The sequence below is a fragment of the Molossus molossus genome, unplaced genomic scaffold, assembly GCF_014108415.1.
Source record: "Molossus molossus isolate mMolMol1 unplaced genomic scaffold, mMolMol1.p scaffold_m16_p_28, whole genome shotgun sequence".
Taxonomy (NCBI): domain Eukaryota; kingdom Metazoa; phylum Chordata; class Mammalia; order Chiroptera; family Molossidae; genus Molossus; species Molossus molossus.
Window position 1 is genome coordinate 240,293 of NW_023425364.1, and position 19,744 is coordinate 260,036.

The 19,744-nt window shown below is 58.6% G+C and overlaps 1 protein-coding gene across 1 annotated transcript in view; it reads right to left on the minus strand.

The window, feature by feature from the left end:
• Nucleotides 1–631: 631 nt before the first annotated feature.
• MYO15A (myosin XVA) overlaps nucleotides 632–19,744 on the minus strand; it is a 54,060-nt gene continuing 34,947 nt past the window's right edge. Inside the window, exons 43-65 of the mRNA XM_036278428.1 lie at nucleotides 19,560–19,619; nucleotides 19,072–19,147; nucleotides 18,708–18,823; nucleotides 18,499–18,617; nucleotides 17,449–17,590; nucleotides 16,627–16,738; nucleotides 16,468–16,542; nucleotides 15,891–16,069; nucleotides 15,262–15,377; nucleotides 14,977–15,049; nucleotides 14,677–14,749; nucleotides 14,401–14,474; nucleotides 14,087–14,169; nucleotides 12,512–12,642; nucleotides 11,312–11,406; nucleotides 11,040–11,117; nucleotides 10,617–10,713; nucleotides 8,462–8,622; nucleotides 7,382–7,515; nucleotides 4,535–4,668; nucleotides 4,056–4,189; nucleotides 2,663–2,803; nucleotides 632–736 (exon numbers count right to left, since the gene is read on the minus strand). Of these exons, the coding sequence (XP_036134321.1) occupies nucleotides 635–736; nucleotides 2,663–2,803; nucleotides 4,056–4,189; nucleotides 4,535–4,668; nucleotides 7,382–7,515; nucleotides 8,462–8,622; nucleotides 10,617–10,713; nucleotides 11,040–11,117; nucleotides 11,312–11,406; nucleotides 12,512–12,642; nucleotides 14,087–14,169; nucleotides 14,401–14,474; nucleotides 14,677–14,749; nucleotides 14,977–15,049; nucleotides 15,262–15,377; nucleotides 15,891–16,069; nucleotides 16,468–16,542; nucleotides 16,627–16,738; nucleotides 17,449–17,590; nucleotides 18,499–18,617; nucleotides 18,708–18,823; nucleotides 19,072–19,147; nucleotides 19,560–19,619 (2,505 nt within the window). The 3' untranslated portion in view covers nucleotides 632–634. The remainder of the gene's footprint in view (nucleotides 737–2,662; nucleotides 2,804–4,055; nucleotides 4,190–4,534; nucleotides 4,669–7,381; nucleotides 7,516–8,461; nucleotides 8,623–10,616; nucleotides 10,714–11,039; nucleotides 11,118–11,311; nucleotides 11,407–12,511; nucleotides 12,643–14,086; nucleotides 14,170–14,400; nucleotides 14,475–14,676; nucleotides 14,750–14,976; nucleotides 15,050–15,261; nucleotides 15,378–15,890; nucleotides 16,070–16,467; nucleotides 16,543–16,626; nucleotides 16,739–17,448; nucleotides 17,591–18,498; nucleotides 18,618–18,707; nucleotides 18,824–19,071; nucleotides 19,148–19,559; nucleotides 19,620–19,744) is intronic.

Below are 19,744 nucleotides of genomic sequence, written 5' to 3' on the forward strand. Positions count from 1 at the left end.
GGGTCAGGGCTACCCAAGGACTGTAGAGTGTGGGCACAGAAATCTGCAGGGAGAGGTAAAGATAGCTGACTCTGCTGGAAGTCTGCATGGCCAGTGAGTCGGGAATAACTAGGCCTCCAACTCATACCTCCTCCCTCAGACTTGTTTTCTAGCCACTCAGCAGCTCCATGGAGGAATGGCTGCTAGGTGTACCTTTTATTTGCACAGAAATGACCAAGGGTCACAAATCCAAGCTGACTGGCAGTGTAGGGGCTGAGAAGTGGAACAGGTTTGAACATCAGACCCATCAAACCAAAGGCAAAGTCCAGTTCTTCCAGGCCACTGGTTTGGGGCTTCCTTGCCACAGGTGGGGGTCAGGGCCAGGGCCTGCAGTGTGTATGTGGCAGGAGGCCCCATGGGGCAGCCTTTGGAACTTCCTCCTGTTGTCTGACCCAAGATTGCATGTTTTGACTCCATCCCAACTCTGGATGGTTCTCGATTTTCTGGGAACTTGGGTTGTTCCTTCTACTACCTCTTGGTCTCCCCCAAGGTTCTGGCCCTTACAGGGGTCACTAGCACAGAGAGGCCCAGTAAGTCCCCTGGGGCCACAGAGCAAGCCTTCTGGCAGAGGGCAGCCGCAGGGCTGGGGGCTGGGTCAGAGCAGCGTGATCTCGCTGGGGGGTAGCGTGAGCTGCTTCTCCCGGGCGCTGAGCAGGTTCTCCACGTGCACAGCCACCACTCGACACAGCTCCAGGCCCTGCAGGAGACACAGAGTACACGCCCATCCAACACTTCCCCAGCTCTCACCAAGGGATAGGAAGTGGCTGGGACACGGCCCCAGGGGGAGCATGAGAAGCTGGAAGGGGGAGTGCTGGGCTGCAGGCTGGACTGGGCAAGCAAGCAGGAGACCAGGAGTATCTGCCAGCTTCACTGTGTGTGAACTGGGTAGCCTAGGGCCTGTCACTTCACCTCTCTGAGCCTCACTGGCCTCATCTGTAGGGTCTCCATTTACCAGGGCCTGCCTCACAAAACTGGTGAGGATTCGATGGACATGTATTATGTGTAAATCCTTTAGATTTAGAGAAGTGTTAGTCCGGTCAGTAAATGCTAAGTTTCTAACTGTAGCCCCACAGTTACCACCTGGTCTTCACAGCCCAGAAGAAGCTGTGACTCAGCCTCAGGGCTCTCAACTGGTGGGTTGTGGTGGGTGGCAGCAGGGCACTGTGGAAAATCCCTCTATGAGTATGGTTCTCAGACCACAGCCAATTGGAATCCCCCAGGAATTCCTTGAGAGCCTGCAGAAGCTGCTTGGAGAGAGGGTGGAAATGAGGGCAACACTTACTGAGTGGCAACTGTGTGCCAGGCATTGCCAGAGTCCTACTCCTGAGCCCTGTGTCCTAGCCCTGCAAGTCCCCACAGTGCCCCTGTGAGGCAGACACTCTTAGATCCCATTCCACAAGCGAGGAACCTGAGGCCAGAGCCAGGAAGCCACTTACCCCAGACCTCACAGCTGGCAGGTGGTGGGGACTTCAACCCAGGTGGGAGGAGGCCCAAGGCCACACTCTGAACTGCTTTTGCTGAGGTTAGCTGTGCCTGTCCCACCCTGGGGCCCACCTCAGCTAATGTGATGAGTACACGATGGGGTCCTCCCTTCCAGCCAGTTCTACCTACATGCTGCAGTGTTCCAGGCCTCACTGGGATTATTGCTCCACTTGACAGGTTTGGAAACTGAGGCTCAATTAGAAGCAAGGTAGCTTGAGATTCCCTCACACAGCCAGCCTGGTGAGTGAAATCAGAGGTAGGGACCCAGGTCTGTTGCTGCAACATGTCCTCCTCAGGCATCACTCACTACCCCCGAATCCTCCTCTCATGAGCTCCCAGAAAGCTCAGGTACACCCTCTCAGCACTGATTAGCATGGTTTATTGGAGGAATTCTTTGATAGCCGTTCCCCTCATGAGACTCGGGGCTCTGTAAGAGCCCTGCTGAAGGGGGTCAGTCACTTCAGTGTCTCTGCAGCCAGTGCAGAGCCTGCTGCCTAGAGATGCTCAGTGGTTAGGTGTTGAATGAATGAATGAGTGAATGAATGAATGAATGAATGGAGTGAGTGAGTCCCCCATGCACATAGGTGCAAGAGGCAGAGGGGGCAACATAATGAGGTTGGGGTGGGGGGCTGCAAGGAAGTGGAGAAGCCAAAAAGGCCTCCATCGGTTTATCCATCCACTTACTGAGCATCTGCTGCGCTGGGGGCTGTGCTATGGAGAGAGTGTCGACAAGGGGGACACAGCCCTTAGCCCAGGTGAATGTCCTCAAGTCTCCTGTGTCACCGCCCTTTCACCAACCTTCTAGTGCCCTCAGGAGAAAGCCAGATTCTTAGCGTGGCATTCAAAGAACTTCATGGCCCCTCCTGCCCGGGCTGTGAATCCCCAGTTCCCTGTCAAACTGCTCACTACTCTGCAGACAGTCTGAGCCTTTCCCCGTGATCCCCTCACCATGACTTCTGGGAGACCACTCTGATGACCTGCAGTTGTGCAGTGTTGGGTTAGTTCTGACCCTGCACTGGGCTGGACGTTCCCTGTGGCCTGGCCTGCCCTATCTTGGAGCCAGACCCAGAGAAGAGCCTGGTGAGTGAAATCAGGGAGCGAGGGGCCGGGTGACAAGGTGGGTGCTGGGGGCGGAGCCCACCTGCTCCAGCTGCAGCTGCATAGTGCCCTGGGCTGCCACGTCCCCCAGCACGATCTCCACGTAGGGGTAGCTGGAGCTGGCAGTGGGCCTCTGGGTCCATGTCGACTGGATCTCCTTCAGGGGGAACTTCACCATCAGTTCCTGGGGGTGGGGCAGATAGGCTTGTGGGTGGGGCGGTTTGAGTGCCAGGTCCCCAGTGACTCTCTGCGTGGCCTGGAGCAGGCCATTGCTTCACCCCTCTGGACTTCAGCTGTAAAACTGATTCAACGAATACTGGTGCACACGTCACACGTCTATAGTGTGCCTGGTAGTCTTCCAAGTGCTTGGGGTCCAGGGGTGCTGTAGATGCTGGTGGTGCCCCGACCTCCACATCCACCTGCTCCTTAACTCCTGCACCTCTTTGCAGCTTTCTAGCTCCAGGAGCAAACCCAGAACATGTCGGGAAAGCCAGAGCTGTGAGTTACTGCCTGGTTACTGACAGGCGGGGACGTGGGACTAGCCACGCTGGCTCCCTCGACCCCAGGCCACAGGGCATCCTCGGTGGGGTGTGTCTCGTGCCTGCTGGGCTAGTACCACGTGCCGCAGAGGCAACTTGCTGCCAACATGCCCTTCCCAGGGTGTGTGAATGTCCCTTCCCGACCTCAGCTCCTCACTCCAGGGTTTCCTAGAACCACCTTCAAATAAACCACTTGCCCTGTCCTCATGTCAAGGTCCACATCTGGAAGAACTAAAAAAGGGGGCAGCAGGAACTATTTGTTACGTCCCCCCAAATTGTGTCCCCCCCCAAACCCACATGTTGAAGCCCCAACCTCCATACCTCAGACTGTGACTTATTTGAAGACTGGGCCTTTAAAGAGGTGATTATTTAAAATAAGGCCTGAGAGGGGGCCCTAGTTCAATCTGACCGTTGTCCTTTGAGACGAGGAAATCTGGACAAACCAAGGACAGCAGGAAAGTGCAGGCAGGGAACAGGTCACATGAGGGCACGGGAGAAGGTAGCCAGCCACAAGGTAGGAGAGGGGCCTCTAAAGAAGCCAGCCCTGCCACACCTGGGTCCTGGACTTCCAGCCTCCAGACTGCGAGACAAGTACAATTCCCTCGTGTTGCCGAAGCCCCCAGTCTGCGGCACGTTGTCACGGCAGCCCCAGCTGACCATGACACTGAGTGTGTAAAACCACATTCTGAGGTTTTACCTCCACAACAGCCTCGTGGGGTGGGATCTGTTGTCCCCATGTTCCAGACGAGGAAATAGGCTCAGGGAGGTGTGGAGATGTGCCCAAGGTCACACAGGTGTAAGTGGCGGAGCTGGGCTTCCACAGCTGAGCTCTCAGCCCCTCTGAGGGGCAGGGCTCAGAGGAGGCGGTGAGCCATGGGGCAGGCGGAGGCCACTCACATGGGTCTCAATGCTGAGGAAGTTGAGGCCATTCTGGTTGACGGCAAGGATGCTGGGGGCTGGCACAGCAAGGTTGCTGCAGCTCTGGATGAAGAAGAAGGAGGAGCCAAACATGGGGGAGGCGCTGAGGAGGCCTGGGGTGGGAGAGGGACAGTCAGTGCCGGGGGCCCATCCGTGACAGCCAAGGCCCTCAGCTGTGTCCACCCGCAATTCTATTCCCTGCTGCACCCGCCCAGGGGTCCTCGTCCCTCTCTGCTGAAGCTGCCCCAGCCTCCCGACTCTGTGCCTTCTTCTCTCCCCCCCGTGCAGCTCTTATTCCCTGGCTGCCAGCTGTCTGCCAGGGGCGCCCCGAGACTAGGGGGTGCCTTGGTGAGCATTTCAGAAGGGTGTTCTAAGTAGAAGGTGCCTTCATCCCCACCATCCAAAACCCCCTCCTCAGCAAAGCCCCCGTGGTTATTTCCCCATCCCTGGCCTCTTACCCAGAAACTGGGCCCGGGCCTGGTGGGGGCTGATGGCTTGTGTCTGCTGCCGGTGCTGGCTGATCAGGTTGAGCCAGGCTGAGCCAGCCATAGTGCCGTAGAGCTGAGCCGGGATGTACTGCTGGACCTCCCGTCTGGATGTGGAGGGAAAAGCCGCCCTGAGCACCCATGCACTCTGCAGCAGCTCCTCAATCCTCACTGCAGGTATTATGCAAAGCAGGTGTGATCCTTGCCCCTCCCTGGAAGCAGAAACTGTGGGGAGCTGGGATGGGTGAAGATGGGCACCAAGCGCTCACACAGCAGGTGTTCAATAACTACTGGCCTGCACAATCAGGCTTCCTGTTTGAAGGTGAAGGAACCGAGGCTAGTCCAAGTAACTATGAGTCTGAGTCGGGGGAGCTAAGACTTGAATCCAAGGGGGTTTCCTCTTTTGTAGTGCTCACCCCCAAGGAGAAGCCCAGGCAGGGGTGGAGACACCAGGGCCGGCAAAGCAACACCACCACCAGCACTGGCCAGAGTATGGGGTAGAGGAATGCTTCAAGATGCCCCTCCCCGCAGGGCCATCAGCCCCCACCACCACTGTGCCCACTCCAGTCCCTTCTCTAACTAATGCTGCTTCCTCAGGGCCTCTCCTTTGCCGCTCGGGACATCCGGAAAATACCAGCAGCAGTTCCAGCCAGTCCCGGCTACCCTGGGCTGCAGACCCGGGACAGGTTGAGAGAAAATCAAGGGCCCCCCCCCCGCCCCCAAAGAACCCCATGTCCCGGCTCATCTTTTCTGTGCACTGCTGGGGTAAGAGCCTGGCATGTGCCTGCCCCCACCCCAGGTTAGCATCCTGCCCCCCCACCTCACCTCTTAGTGGGGTAAACTTCGGTAAGCCACCTGACCTCCCTGGGCCTCAGCCGCCTCACCTGTGTGAGGGGACATGAAGGGCATGCAGGGTGCCGTGCGAAAAGTAAGAACTCAGAGACTATTTCTATCCAGGACTAGGACTGCATTACACTGTGCTTTTTGGTTAAAACTACAACATGAAAGCCCTGGCCAGTGTGGCTCAGCGGTTAGCAGGCCGGCCCAATGAGTCGTGGATTCAATTCTGGTCAAGGGCACGTACCTCGATTGCAGTTCGTCCCCAGCCCTGGTTGGGTTGCATGGGAGGCAACCACTGATGTGTCTTTCTCACACTGATGTTTCTCTCTCTCTCCCTCTCCCACCCTCCCTCCCACTCTATCTGATGATAAATGTAAAAATATCCTTGGGTGAGGATTTAGAAAAAAAAAAACTAGAACATGAAGGAGCTTTGCATATTGAGCCCCTCGCAGCAGGGGTTTTCAAAGCGAGGCGAGGGTCTGGGAGGTCAAAGACACTCCATAGTAACACTAACATGCTATTTGCTTTTCCCTCTTGTTCTCTCCCAAGCACAATGGCGTCTGCCAGAGGCTGCATGACGTCAGACCACAGTGACTGCAGAAGCTGGTGTGAGAACCCAGCCGGCTTCTGTTCAGCCAGGTGATAGAGGCTTACAGCTTGGCTGGTGGGCTCAGTGGTTGAGCGTCGTCCCATACACCAAAAGGTGGCGGGTTGAGTTCCGGGTCAGGGCACATACCCAGGTTGCAGGTTTCATCCCTAGTTGGGGTACATTCGGGAGACAACCCATCGATGTTTCTCTCTCACATCGATGTTTTTCTCCCCCCCCTTCACTCTAAATAAAATAAAGAGATTTACAAAATGTAAAAACAGTGCCACTCTTCTCACTAAATGTTTTTGGAAAATATAGTTGTTTCTTTAAAAAAATATTTTTTTCTTTATTGATTTTAGAGAGAAAGAGGAAGGGAGAGGGAGAGAGAGAGAAACTTCAATGAGAGAGAACAGTAATTAGCTGCCTCCTGCATGCCCCGCACTGGGAATCAGGCCCACAACCTGGGCATGTGCCCTGACCAGGAATTGAACTGGTGCATGGGTGGACACTCAACCATTGAGCCACACCAGCCGGATAGTTGTTTGTTTCTTAAGTTATTTATATTAACATGTAATGTACATATTATTTGTGTTAAAATCATTCCCTATATGTTATTATACTTATTAATATGTACTTATTAATATATTAATATGTAATATATTATTCTTATTTTATAATTAATAAATCAATATTTTAAAATTGTTACTCAGTTTTCATTTTGAATATGATCAATATATATCAATAGATACAACCCACATAAACAAGAGCTCTTTGGGGTGCTGTTCTTGAGACCATATCTGAGGACTGATATGCCACCCCTGGAGAACAGTTTAAAGGCTGTCCAGCACCCCGGATATACGGAAGGAATGCCTTGCTGGTGGAGGCAGCACTCCGCTGAAGGTTTCCGCCTGGCCCTGTGCATTCTCTGGATGACAGGTGTGTGTGTCCCAAAAGCCTTTTCATCGTTAAATTTACTCTGAGCTGCCCTGATGGGGGTGGCTCAGTTGGTTGGAGCACTGTCCCATACACCAAAAGGTTGCAGGTTTGATTCCCAGTCAGGGCACATACCCTGGTGTGGGTTAGATGCCCAGTTGGGGCATGTTTGGGAGGCAACCGGTCGATGTGCCTTTCTCACATCGATGTTTATCTTTCTCTCTTCCTCTCTCTAAAATGAATAAATAAATAAAATAGTTTTAAAAAACAATAAAATAAAATAAATGTACACTGAGCTATTAATACCAGCAGGAAGCAACCTGTGGTGGGGGGAGAAGGGATCCCAACTCTCATGGCGGTTGGTCAGCCCCTTCCCTGCAGGTGCAAGGCGGACACACAGGGCCTGGGATGTCCAACTGTGAGGAGAGGGGCAGGGCTGACATGTGGCAAGTGCTCACACACTGGGCAGGTAGAAGTGGTCCTTGGCCCGGTGCTGCAGGGAAGCCAGCTTGGACACCTGTTGCAGCTGCTGCTCGCTGGGCCTGCCGGTGGGCACGCTGCTGAAGAGACCCTTCAGGTAGTCGGGCAGGACCTGCGGAGGGGCACACCAATGAAGGGCTGCAGGCAGGCATGCGGCATCCGATCACACGGATGTGGTCATCCCCTTGGTGACCGGAGAAGAGTGTGGGCACCCACACTGCAGTGTGTGCTCTCTGTTAGGCTGGGGTTACTGACAACTGAGCACACTTGGGCCACTCAGACAGATTCACGGGCTGTACCCCAGACTCCGATCCACTAAGTCTGGGTGCAGACTTGAGGGTTTGTATGTTAACAAGTTCCCAGGGCATTCTCCTGGCTCATAGGCCACTCCTAGACCAGCACTGTGCTGGCTGCATGGCATAGTTGGCAACAGCGACACCATGTGGCCATACAAGCTAAGTCGCCTTATTTTGTACTTGGAATTGCCAAAGCTTTGGCACCAGGTCCACACATGTGCGTGCGCGTGCAAAGCCCCCCCCCCCCCACACACACACACAACCCTGCACTCTGTCCACGCGCTTCCACAGGTGTTAGCATAGGAGGGGGGAACCATATTTTGCAAATCCCAGGACCTTGACTTGGAGGACCAAGTGTCTGAGGGGAATAACTGAGAAAAACAACACTGCCAACCAAGGCTTATTTAGGCCTTTGAGAGAGGGCCAGGCCGTGTGCTCCGAGGAGCAGAAAAGCGGAAGCCAGAGAGCCCGTGTGGAAGAGGTGCTGTCTGGGGCAGCCTTGCTGGGAGGACTGAGGAAAGCAGAGACGCAGGAAGGGCAGGCCTGGCCAAGTGACGGTACCTGCGAAGTTCTGAGAACTAGGCAGCGAGGGTAACATCATCTCACTGCTCTGAGGAGCCTCTGCAGGGCACCAGGGCCAGAAATGTCAGCGGGACCAGCAGAATCATGCAGGCCTCAAACCAAGGGTCGGGGAGTTTGACCTCACAGTCCTGCAGGAGCCTGAAAGGTTCCAGAGCATCAGAGTGGCCCACACCTGCTGACCTGGTTATAGTGCATGGTCACGTATAGTTCATTCTCGAACTTGAGTGGCTGGTCCCAGAGCACGCGCCGGAACCAGAGCATGTAGCTGCTGTCCACCTGCTCCATCTCTGAGGCCACGTCCAAGATGTACGTGCAGCGGCTGAGTGGGCACACGTGCTGGCCTGTGGAGAGCCGGGGCAGCTGGGTGGGGGTGCGTACTTGCACGTGTGTGTGCAGAGCCCGTGTACACGCCCCAACCTGCCACTCAGGTGAGCATTGCCTCGGGAAAGCCTGCTCCCCGCTTTGGGGGGTCCACAGCAAAGGAGAGCATGTTATGGAACAGAGTGCCCCGTATTTGTGGAATGTTGATGCCCACAGACGGAAGTACCTCCCATTCAAAGCTACAGCCCCAAGGTCTAGGAAAGTGTTTTGGGTTATGCTCAAAGAAAGCCCAGCTCGTTCCCAGAGGGGGTTGGGGACAGGGAGAAGCACATGGGCCCCAGATCATGAGATCCAGTGGGTGCCTCTCTGCAGAACTCCTTCAGGAGAGACCCCTGCTGGGCTCCTGAATAGGCAGGGGGCCAGGAGGACTGGTATCTGGCACTGGCTGGGACTGAGCCCTTGGAGAGGCTTCAGGGAAACCTTTTATTCCCTGCACTGACATTTCTGCTCCCTGGCCCACACCTTCAGCAACATTTTACCAAAAAGCGAGTGAGTGGTGTGAGGATCAAGTGCAGACTCTTGAGGCCAGATAGCCTGGATTCAAAGCCCAACTGCGTGACCTTGGGTAAGTCCCTTACCCTCCAAGGCAGGCTGATTAATGGTCCCTCCCCAAAGGCGCCTATGCCCCAATCCCTGGAACCTGTGAATATACTACCTTCATGGCAAAAGAGACTTAGCAAATGTTATTCAGTTAAAGATCTCGGGATGGAGAAATTATCTGAGGTCATCCAGCCAGACCCAGTATAATCTCAAAGGCCTTATGAGAAGGAAACGAGAGCCCGGCCAGTGTGGCTCCGTGGTTGAGCATCTAACCATAAACCAAGAGGTCACCAGTTCAATTCCCAGTCAGGACACATGCCCAGGTTGTGGGCCCGATCCCCAGTGGGGAGCATGCAGGAGGTGGCCCATCGATGTTCTCTCTCAACAATGTCTCTATCTCTCTTCTCCTCTCTCTCTAAAATCAATAAAGAAAAAAACAATTTTAAAAAAGAAGGAGGCGAGAGAGAGCGATGGAGGAAGGTGTTACCCTACTGGCTTGAAAATTGGAAGAAGGGATGAGCCAAGGAATGTGGGCGGCCCCTACAAGCTGGAAAAGGCAAGAAAACCGTCTCCCCCCTAGAGCCTGGTGACACTGATTGCAGGACTCTGACCCCCAGAACTGTAAAGTAATCAAGGCATGTGTTTGAAGCCCAGGTGTGTGACATTTTGTTACAGTAGCAGAAGGGACCCTCCGTGGGCCTCATTTTCCCCATCTATAAACAGGGATGATGACAGTCTCCACTTCATAGGCTTGTTGTGGGATTAAAGGAGATGATAATTAACGCCTTGAGCTGTGCCTGGGGCACAGTATGTCTGTTACTGGACTCATGTTGCTGCCTTCGCTCCCATCGTGTCTGGGCCGGACTGGGGCAGGCTGGGCTGAGGACAGACAGCGGTTCAGGGACGAGGCCTCAGTGGGAAGAACTGGTCGGGAGTGGACGGAGCCAACCCACTGATGGGGACCCAGACCATGGTCTCAAGGGGGTGAGGAGCAGAGGGAAGGGGTTTTGGGCCACACGAGAAGGACCTAGAGAGACCAAGGGAGGGACTCATGACCGCTGTTAAAGCGTAAGGGACAATGCTTGCACTTGTGGGTTCCAGGAGCTGGGGCTCATGAAGGAAACCTTCCTAGGATGCGCGCTCCTTGAGCAGGGTCCCCTGGGCAGGCCCTGAGGGGCAGAGGGGACAGTCAGAGAGCCCTCTCTCTTCTCCACAAATTTCTCATCTGGGGCAGGCATGACAGATTTATACACAGCGGGGCAGAGGGGGACAGACAAGGCGCTGTGGGTCCCTGGTGCCCAGGAAGGACCTTCCACATGGGGGCGGGAGCTCCTGGGAGAAAGTGGCATCTGACCTGAACCCTGCGGCCACACAGGGCATGACCCCAGCGTGCTCGGTCCTGCTGGCCACTCACCTCCATTGGTGACCAGGAAGATGACGTATTCATCAAAGGCCTCAGGGCGTGACAGGGCCATCTCGGCACAGATCTCCTTCACCACATCCAGGGCCACCTGCAGGGGGTGAGTGAGACTGTGCCAGCCCAGCATCAGGAGACCAGGTGCAGAGTCAGGGCCCTCCAAGGTCTCTGAGAGTCAGCCTCAGGCGGGAAAGGGGCACAGCTTCCAGAGGGTGAGGCGCTCCGGCTGGCCCTGCATCTGCAGCAGGACCCTGAGCCGAGGCTCCCCCTCCCCCGGCTCGGCCTGCAGTTCTGAGGAACGTCCTGACCTGTGGGACTGTGAGGGCCCGGGAGGCGCTCAGCACCCCAGTGGCCCACTCTAGAGACTGGGGTGTCCCTGCCCCTCCAGCGGCTGCCTGCTGGAGACATTCCCTCACTTACGGTGCATGTTTTGATTTTGAGATGGCGTTCGAGACCTCCGGGGAGGAAAAAGAGTTGCCTCTTGGAACTGCGGCCGGCCTGAGACAAGGAAGGGCGAGGAGACGGGACAGGCTGGGTTGTGCGATCTGGGCCAGCCATTGCCCCTGCCGTTGAGAGTCCCTAAGCCAAGAGGTGCAGCGCAGGCGCAAGCAGGAGCACCTGGAGCTGAAGGGCCTTCTGCACCCCTGCACGCACACCAGGGTCTCACACTCCCCTTCCCCAGGCACACTCACCAACAGGGCGCGAAGCTCCATGGCGCTGGGGAGCTCCAGGCGGCCACCGCAGTGCCAGGTTTTCTGCAGGTTCCGCTCACAGGCCTTGGCGATCCCTGCAAGGACAGAGTCAAGGCCTGGCCCAGGGTGGGCAGTAAGCAAGGGCTCCTCTGGCCACCAGCCACAGCCCACTGGGTTCTCTACACAACCAGCGGGACGAGATTTTACTCTCCAGAGTGACTGGTGAGGAAAGAGCTCGGAGAGGGGCAGTGATCTGCCCAAGATCGAAGGCTGGAGTATCAGTGCTACATTCGAGCCTGCGTCCCATCCGCTAAGGCCTTTTGTTCAGTCCACAGTCCCCTTGGCTGCTCTGAGCCCTGGAACTGGCTGCCTTGAGCGGCCAGCTGGGGGCATGGCCCTGGGAGGCTGCGCGGCCAGCCCTACCCCTGCCACGGGGCCTCCTTGCCACCACCTCCCTCCCGGAGGCCCCGTGCAGAGGACCCTGTCCATGACTCCGGCCAAGCAGCACCCTGCTCTGGGAGGGTCAAATCCAGAGCTGCCTTTCACCATGCTGGGAGCTGTGCCCTGAGCGGGCCTAGCCGCAGGAACCTGGGAGTGTTTGTTAATCAAATCAAAGAAGAGGGTTCAGACAGAGGGACGTCCTCTGTCTCTGTCACAGCTGCTGTGGTGACCGCATGGGGCCCTGGTCTCTTTCTTAGGGGAAAACCAGGGAGTTGCTGTGGAAACAAGGCTGGAACCAAGGCTGAGGCATCGCCCCTTTTCTCCATACCCCAAGGGGTCAAGGCTGAGACCCTGCCACCAGCTTGGGGCCCACCCTGCCTGGACTCACTCAAGATCCTTTTTGGTTCCCATAGGCCAGAGAAGCAGAGCCTCAGCGTGGTGCTCCAGGCCTTGCCACCCCCTCCCCCTCTCCACACGCCACACTTCCCCACCTCCGGGCCCTGGCTCCTGCCACTCAGCCCAGTTACAATCCCTGCGCAGAGCCACCTTCCTGACACGCCACCTTCCCATCAGGCCAGCCAGCCCAGCGCCAGCCCCTGCAGGGCCTCCACACACGTTTGGGGAGTGAGTTAATCTCAGTAAACATGGCCCAGGCACCTGTGAAGGGCCAGGCCCTCTGGCCATCCCCTCCAGCTGCCCAGCCAGCCCCCACGTCGACAGGCCCTCGGCCCTGGGTCCCGCTTGCTGTTGGCCCCTCACCCTGGAAGGGCAGGCCTGGGGTCTGGCTCACATCTCGGAGGAAGTGGAGGAGGTGTGGCCGCAGGACCTCGGAGCAGCTGTGGTAGGCAGTCACAATGTGCAGCAGCCTCCAGCCTCGCTGACAGCTGTCCCTGTGGGAGCACACGGGGCCGCGTCACAGGCGGCCACCCCGCCAGGGGCGCGCCCAGAGTCTCCGGTTCCCAGGCAGCTCCTGTTCTGGGGATGTCCTGGGGTGGGCAGGGAAGGTCGCCCAAAGCCACGTGGAAGGTAGGTTCTGCTTGGGAAGCCAGGGCGGGAGGCAGGAAGGAAGGAAATGAGGCCCCAACACGCACAGGGAAACACCCCCCCCCCCCCCCCCGGGTCGAATCTCCGGAGAGGCTTTCAGGGAAGGTCCGCGAGGGAGGCAAGGGCGCCTGCTGAGCTGTGCAAAGGTCACAGCAGGTGAGGTCGAGGGTGGGAGTGGGGGCCAGGAGGATGCGGAGTGGTCCGCAGATTTTCGATGGGTGGGGAAGAAGTGGGACAGAACGGTGACCCCGTGGCAGCAAAAGCAGCACATGCTTTGGGCATTTGTTTTGTGCTGCTCCGGTGTGAGTTCACCTTCACCTGCCTGGCATGGGGGCTCACCCGTGGGGACCTCTCGTGTCTGGGGACAGCACCTAGGCTTCCTTTGTCCACACCACCCTTCCCTAGGTCCGTGGGGTGTGGAGAGGGCATGAGAGCCGGGTTCAGCTTCCCTCTGGCTATGTGACCCCGTTCTAGCCAATCACCGCTCTGTAACCCCCAGACACTGGTGCGTTTAGCGATGGACACGTGTGTGACTCAGGCCGATGAGACTGGATTGGGGACTTTTTGCTGCAAATATCGGGTCCATCTTACTTTCCCCAGGACCACTGAGCTGGGAAACGTCTCTCCAAAGCTACCATCATGCCAGTCTACAGGAGATGCTGCTTGGGAACGACACCCACACAGAGGAGAACAGCCGGGATGCAGAGAAAGCCTGCTTCCCGACAACACCTGGATCGAGCCCTGCCTGAAGTCAGATACCAGGCTTTGCAATTACCTGGACCCGCTCTTGCTTAAACCAGCTCAAACTGAGTTTCCGTCACTTGCTGCTAATAACCTGGACTCACACACCATCACTGCCGTTTTACAGAGAGGAAACCAGCCTGCTTGGTGTGGCTCAGTGGTTGAGAATCGACCCATGCACCAAGAGGTCGACGGTTCAATTCCTGGTCAGGACACATGCCCAGGTTGTGGGCCCGATCCCCAGGGGAGGGGCATGCAGAGGCGGCCAATTGATGTTCTCTCTCGTCGACGTTTCTATCTCTCTCTCCCTCTCCCTTAAATCAATAAAGAAAAAACTAAAAACAAAACAAAACAAAAAACAGAGAGGAAACCAAAGTCCAAGAGTGGGAATGGCTTGTCTCAGACCAAGCAGCCCCAGATACATGCTCCCTCTGAGGGAGGAAGAGGAGGAGGGAGAGTCTGGAAGGGACAGACTGGGAAATGGCAGGCAGCCCTGCCTCCTGGACACCGAGGAGGAGGGAGGACAGAGGCGAGGGCCTGCTCACTCACGGCTTGGCGCTGGTGTTGTCTGTGACCTGCTTCACGATCTGGCAGTAACACTCGTCCCGCATCACCTCGTGCTCCCCGCACAGCTGCAGGAGGGCAGGCCAGTTCGCGTGCCACCGACCAGGCACACAACTGAACGGGCACCTGGAGATGGCCTGGTAGCCCTTCTCCAGTCCCCCCCCACCAGCAGGATGCGATCTCCTTTGGGCCACACAAGGAGGGAGCTGCCCACCCCGAAGTCCTGCAACTCCGCCTGGCAGATGGGGAAACGGAGCCACAGAACCGGAGAGAGCGCCTCTGGCAAAGGCTGGACTGACCTTCAGCAAGGTGCAGAGGACGTCCAGCTCGCTCTGGCCCTTCAGCGGGGCATCCCCCATGAACCGCAGCACAGCTGTAGGAGACACCACTCAGGCGCCAGGCCTGGCTGCCCACCCACCTCAGGGTCTCCTCTCGAGAGGCCGTGGCCAGGGCAGCTGGGGGCTTCTCCTCTGAGTTAGGGGCAGGAAGCCGCCGAGGACCCGAGGGGAGGTGACAGGTGGGGTCATTCAGGCTTGGACCCCCGGCCCAGGGCGCTGGCAGGCCCCGCCCCACACCTAGGAACATGTCGGTGGCCATCTTGTTGTGGCTGCTGTCGCTGAGCTCGATGAGGGATTCCTGCAGCGGGGTCTGCGAGGGAGGAGGGGTGTCAGGATGGGGGAGCGACATGTCTGAGTGGAGAAGGGCCACGTGTGTGTCCTGTCTCATGACAGGAAGGTCCAGTCACTGGGGACAGACGCTGCTCTCAGGCCCTCGGGGAGCTGGGTGCGGGGGTCTCTCTGAGGGCAAGACTGTCTGCCCCAGGGGCCTGCGTCACCACATCACAGATGGAGAAACTGAGGTTTGGGGCTGGGCACCTTGGTGAAGCACAGCATGTCCTCCAAGGTTCTGGACTCCCGGCCCTCCTTGGACTTCAGCCTGAGGCCATCCCTATGACAGGAAGCAGATGGGCCGACCATTGTCCCTGGGCCTGTGGCTCCATCCTGTCCTATGTGGGGCGGCTCCAAGCCGAGGCTGCAGGCAGGCCTCACACCCCAGTGGTCTCCCTTCCCTCCCCAGAAGTGGGGCCTTCCCACCTGAACAGCTGCAGGAAGCCCAGAGGGGCATCCTCAGGGTGGGGTGAGGGGCGGGTCACCACTCACTGGGGTCTCCTCTGAGGGTCTCGGAAATACTTCTGAGCAAACGCCAGCATTGTGTGCGGTGGGGGAGCCAGGCTGTCCTCCCCACGGTCAGCTGAGCCGGTCCTGATGGGGGAGCCCTGCAGCGGGCAGGAGCTGGGGGGCTCGTCCGACCCCCACCCCATCCCCATCCCAGCAAAGCAGACCCAACACACCCCAGGTGAACGCGCCCAGCCAGCCTCAGGCTCCTCCCCGCCCATGGGTCCACCCAGCTCAGTCTGCCTCGCCCTCTGGGCCAGGTCACCGCCGCCACATGCCCAGCTGAGCCTGTCCCCTGATGCACTTGGCCATCCCACCCCCAGGCCCGTCCCTTCCCCACGGTCTCCTTAGTGGCCTGGCAAGCTGCTCTTGTCCTTACAACTTCGTTTGACTTCACTCCACCGCTTGCTGACACCACTCACCTAGCCCGCTCACCTGCCCCATCCTGCCACATGGGCCGGTCACACCCTCCTGCGAACGCCACCCTTCTCTACCCTACAGGTCACTGTCTGGCTAGCCTGTCAGATTCACCCCATCCCACGGCTGGCCGACACCCTAGGCTGCCCTTTTCCCATCCACCTCCAGTCAGGACAACCCCTTGCTGCCTGGCTCACCTCCCTCCTGCGGCCCACCTCCCACGCAGCGGCCGTGGAGGCCACGGCGGCTGCCACGGCAGCGGCGCGGCCCCGGCTGGGCTCAGCGGGCAACTGCAGGAAGTTGGGGGCAGCCACGGGCTGCACCAGCTCGGAAGGGAAGCGTCCCACGCGCCCATGGATGGTCCCGAACCTCCAGCCTGGGGGCAGGGAAGGAGTCTGAGGCAAACTGGGGGGGTCTCCTCTGGGGACTAAGGGACTCCCAGGGATACTGGAGCAGCCAGGGTGGGATGGAGGCATGCCCTGAGGAGACGGGGCTCAGGGAGGGAAGGCATCCCCTCCGTGGGAAGTGGAGGGCGTCGGAGGCACAGAGACCCAGCCACGGACATGGAAACACTGATGCTCACAGAGACCCTTCAGTCAGACACGCAGGCAGAGGGCAGGGCGGGACGGCCACCAGGAGTCACTCAGGAGACCTGGCCCGGCCAGGCCGCTGCACTGAGGACCCCCGTCCTGCATACGCAGTGGCGTCCACGAAGCCAAGGCAAGCTCTGTTGGGGGTTTCTACAGGAGGCTGGCAGGGCGTCTGGGCACCCACCGAAGTCAGGGCCTCTGCGCTGCAGCTCCTCCAGGTACACGACCTTCTTGCGGACGACACAGCCGGCACTGTAGCCTGCGGGCCCGGCTCTGTCAGCAGCTGGCAGGGAGGCCCTCTGCCCTGCCTCCCCTCCCGCCCACCCCATGCCAAGGCACTGACCCACTCGGGGGGGCTCCGGGGGCTGCAGGTGGATGGTGTCGCCCTTGTGGAAGGCCAGCAGAGCCGGGTCCTCGGGCAGGAAGTTCCTCACAGCCACCACGTAGTCTGAGTCCTGGGTTAGCCAGGGGCAGGCTGAGGGGCCCCAGTCCCTGCCCCTTGCAGCCACAGGCACCCCCCTCAGTCCTCAGGGGGCATTTCCCAGGGAAGGAGGCTGGGGCGTTCCGTAGCAGGGTGGAGGGTGGGAGGCCGGGTGGATGAAAGCAGAGGATGTCAGAACCCACGTGCACGTCTCACCCCTCCGCCCACCACAGCCTCCCCCGGCCCAGACGCTGGGCCGAGGCCAGTGACCTGTCTGGGCCTGGACTGCCAGCTGGGGGAGGGGGCGCCAGTGCAGGGAGCCGTTGGGGGCAGCACAGTCACCGCAGGAGGGTGAGGAGACACCTGCTGCGGAGCTCAGAGGAGCCTCGGCACCCTTGCTGAGGGCGTTAGTGAACGTTTTTGTTTTTGTTTTTGTTTTTTTGGTATATGCCCCTAGCGGGAACCGAACCTGGGACTCTCTGGTCCGCAGGCCGACGCTCCAACCACTGAGCCAAACCGGCCAGGGCAGCGCACATTTCTGAAAGACGGGCAAAGGCAAAAGGGCATTCCAGGCACAGCCTGTGCCAAGCCCTGAAGGCCTACACAAGTCTAGGGACGGGGCTACTGACTCACGCATGCCCACACTTCCCAGGCAGGTGAGGTCAGAGTGTATCTGGGGTGGGGGAACCTGTCCTTCAGCCCTTGGCTCCTGGGGTTGGGGGGGGTCTGTAGGAGGACCCTGACCTTCTTCAGCTCCAGGATGAAGTCGTCCACCAGAGTCTTGACCTGATGAGCTCGGGCCGAGAAGAGGATGACCTTCTCACTGGCCAAGTTGAACTCCAGCATGTTCTGGGAGGGGATGGTCACAAACTGGATGTCTGCAAAGCTGGAGGGTGGGCCGGCAGCATGAGGGCGGGAGCTAGTGGCCAGAGGGGCGCCCTCTACTCCACCCATCCCGCTCCTGTTCCCCTGCCCTTCCCGCTCCCAACACCCGTCCCGGGACACACCCCCTGGGACCCAATGGACTGCCCCACCTCCCTTATTTTTATTAAAAAATTTTTTCTCTTTATTGATTTTAGACAGAGAGAAAGGGAGAGGGAGAGACAGAAACATCAATGAGAGAGAACATCAATTGGCCGCCTCCTGCATGCCCCCTACTGGGGATCAGGTCCACAACCTGGGCACGTGCCCTGACGAGGAATCGAACCGGCGACCTCCTGGTGCACGCGTTGAAGCTCAACCACTGAGCCACACCGGCTGGGCCCTAATGATCCCTTGTGGCTCCAGCGCATTGCCTACCACAGTGCGCACCAGCAGTCAGTCCCTCCCCACTCTGCTATATTTGCCTCTTGATCCAGTCTCCTCATTGACCAAATTCTCTTCATCTTTCAAAGCGAGAAGCGTTTACTCAATGGTGAGCAGCCTCTCTTCCTGTCCTGTGCTACACAGGACAAGGGGATGGGGACAGGGAGTGGCCAGGGGACTCAGGAAGCCTCACACTGGATACCCTGTCCCTTCCAGGCTGCATCAGAGCTCAGCAGTCGGCCACACAGTCGCCCACCACAGTGAGCTCTGGGAGCAGGTGGGTTCCGAGCTGTGTGACCTGAGACAGCACCTCCCTCCCTGAGCCCGTTTCCCCGGCTCTAGAACGGGCTGGATGAAGGGCTTGGCGCAGAGCTGCCTGGCACACTGTAGCTGCTCAGTAATTGGCTGTGGAAAGTCAGTGAGGAAGTGCCGATGCCAGTCTGTGCCCCAGTATCCGGCTAGCCCCATGTTCACCCGCCCACCGGTCACCTGTAAGAGCGCAGGACACGCAGCTGCCCGCTGGCCTCCCGGCCGCCCCTGGCCATCTGCAGGAGTTTGATGCCCATGTGAGACACAGCCAAGATCTGCACGCCAGTGCCCACGCTGCCCTGGGTAGGGAAAGGGCACACCGTGGTTCCCTGGCCTTGTCCTTGAAGCCCTGGGCTGGGCGGGGTGGAGGGAGGCGGGCAGGCGCGCACCGTGGCCGGGAAAAGGCGAGAGAAGTACACCTCCCAGCTGTCGCGTGCGGTGCTGACCACGGCCCGCTTCACACTCTCCGTCACCAGGGGCCGCTTTGTGTCCAGCTGGTTCTGGGCTAAGGGGCACCAGGTCAGGTCAGGACCTATCCCCCTGCCCGCTGCTGGCCCCACTACAGGGAGGGCGACAGACACTCGGCAAGAAGGTGTGGGGTCATTGTGTTCTCAGTGCCAGACTGGGAACCAGTACCCAGAGACACGGATGGCCCAGGCCGCCCGGCCTGTGGCAGAGCCGGCGGAGGCCAGCGGGGGGGTGTTTGGGAGGTGGATGGGGCCAGGCTCATCACTCCCCCCCACCCTGTGGTACCAAACAAGGCCTTCATCTGCAGTCTCTCATCCTCAGAGATGCGCAGGCAGCCCTTGGAGAGGGTGTCGTGCAGAATCTGCGGGAATGAGCCGCAATGTGGGTGGCCGGAGGGACTCCCCGAGCTGGGAGCCCAGGCTGGACTGTTCCAGGACAAGTGGGGGTTCCCTGTAGGCAGCTGTGGGCCCTCTGGTCAATCAGGTCCCACTTACAAAGACACTCTTCTGCCTCATTACCTCGTCTCCTGGCCTACACAGCCGGACTTGGATTGGACCTCTGGGCCCTGTCTAGCTCGGACAAACTATGAGTCTGGTTAGATAGGATTGTGGCTCGTTGGCCCTAACTATGGGGGGAGGGGAGGCCGTAGAACAGCTTCCCACTGCACCATGGTCCCCACCTCCCGGAGTGCAGAAGCAGAGTGTGCAGACAGCTAGACCACTGCCCGGTACCCTGCTGAGCACAGCCAGGAAGGCAGGGAAGAGAGGACTCACCTGCCGGAACAGGAGGTCCAGCTGCACAGGGTGGTTGTAGTTGTCCTTCGGGTAAAACACCTGTGTGTGGGGGGCTTCAGCATGGGCCTTCCAGAGCCCCTCCCTGGGCTCCCCCAGCCCCACCCCCTGGGACAGCCCTCCGCACCAGCGGCAGATGCTCTGGCCCGGCTCCACTGGACCTGGCT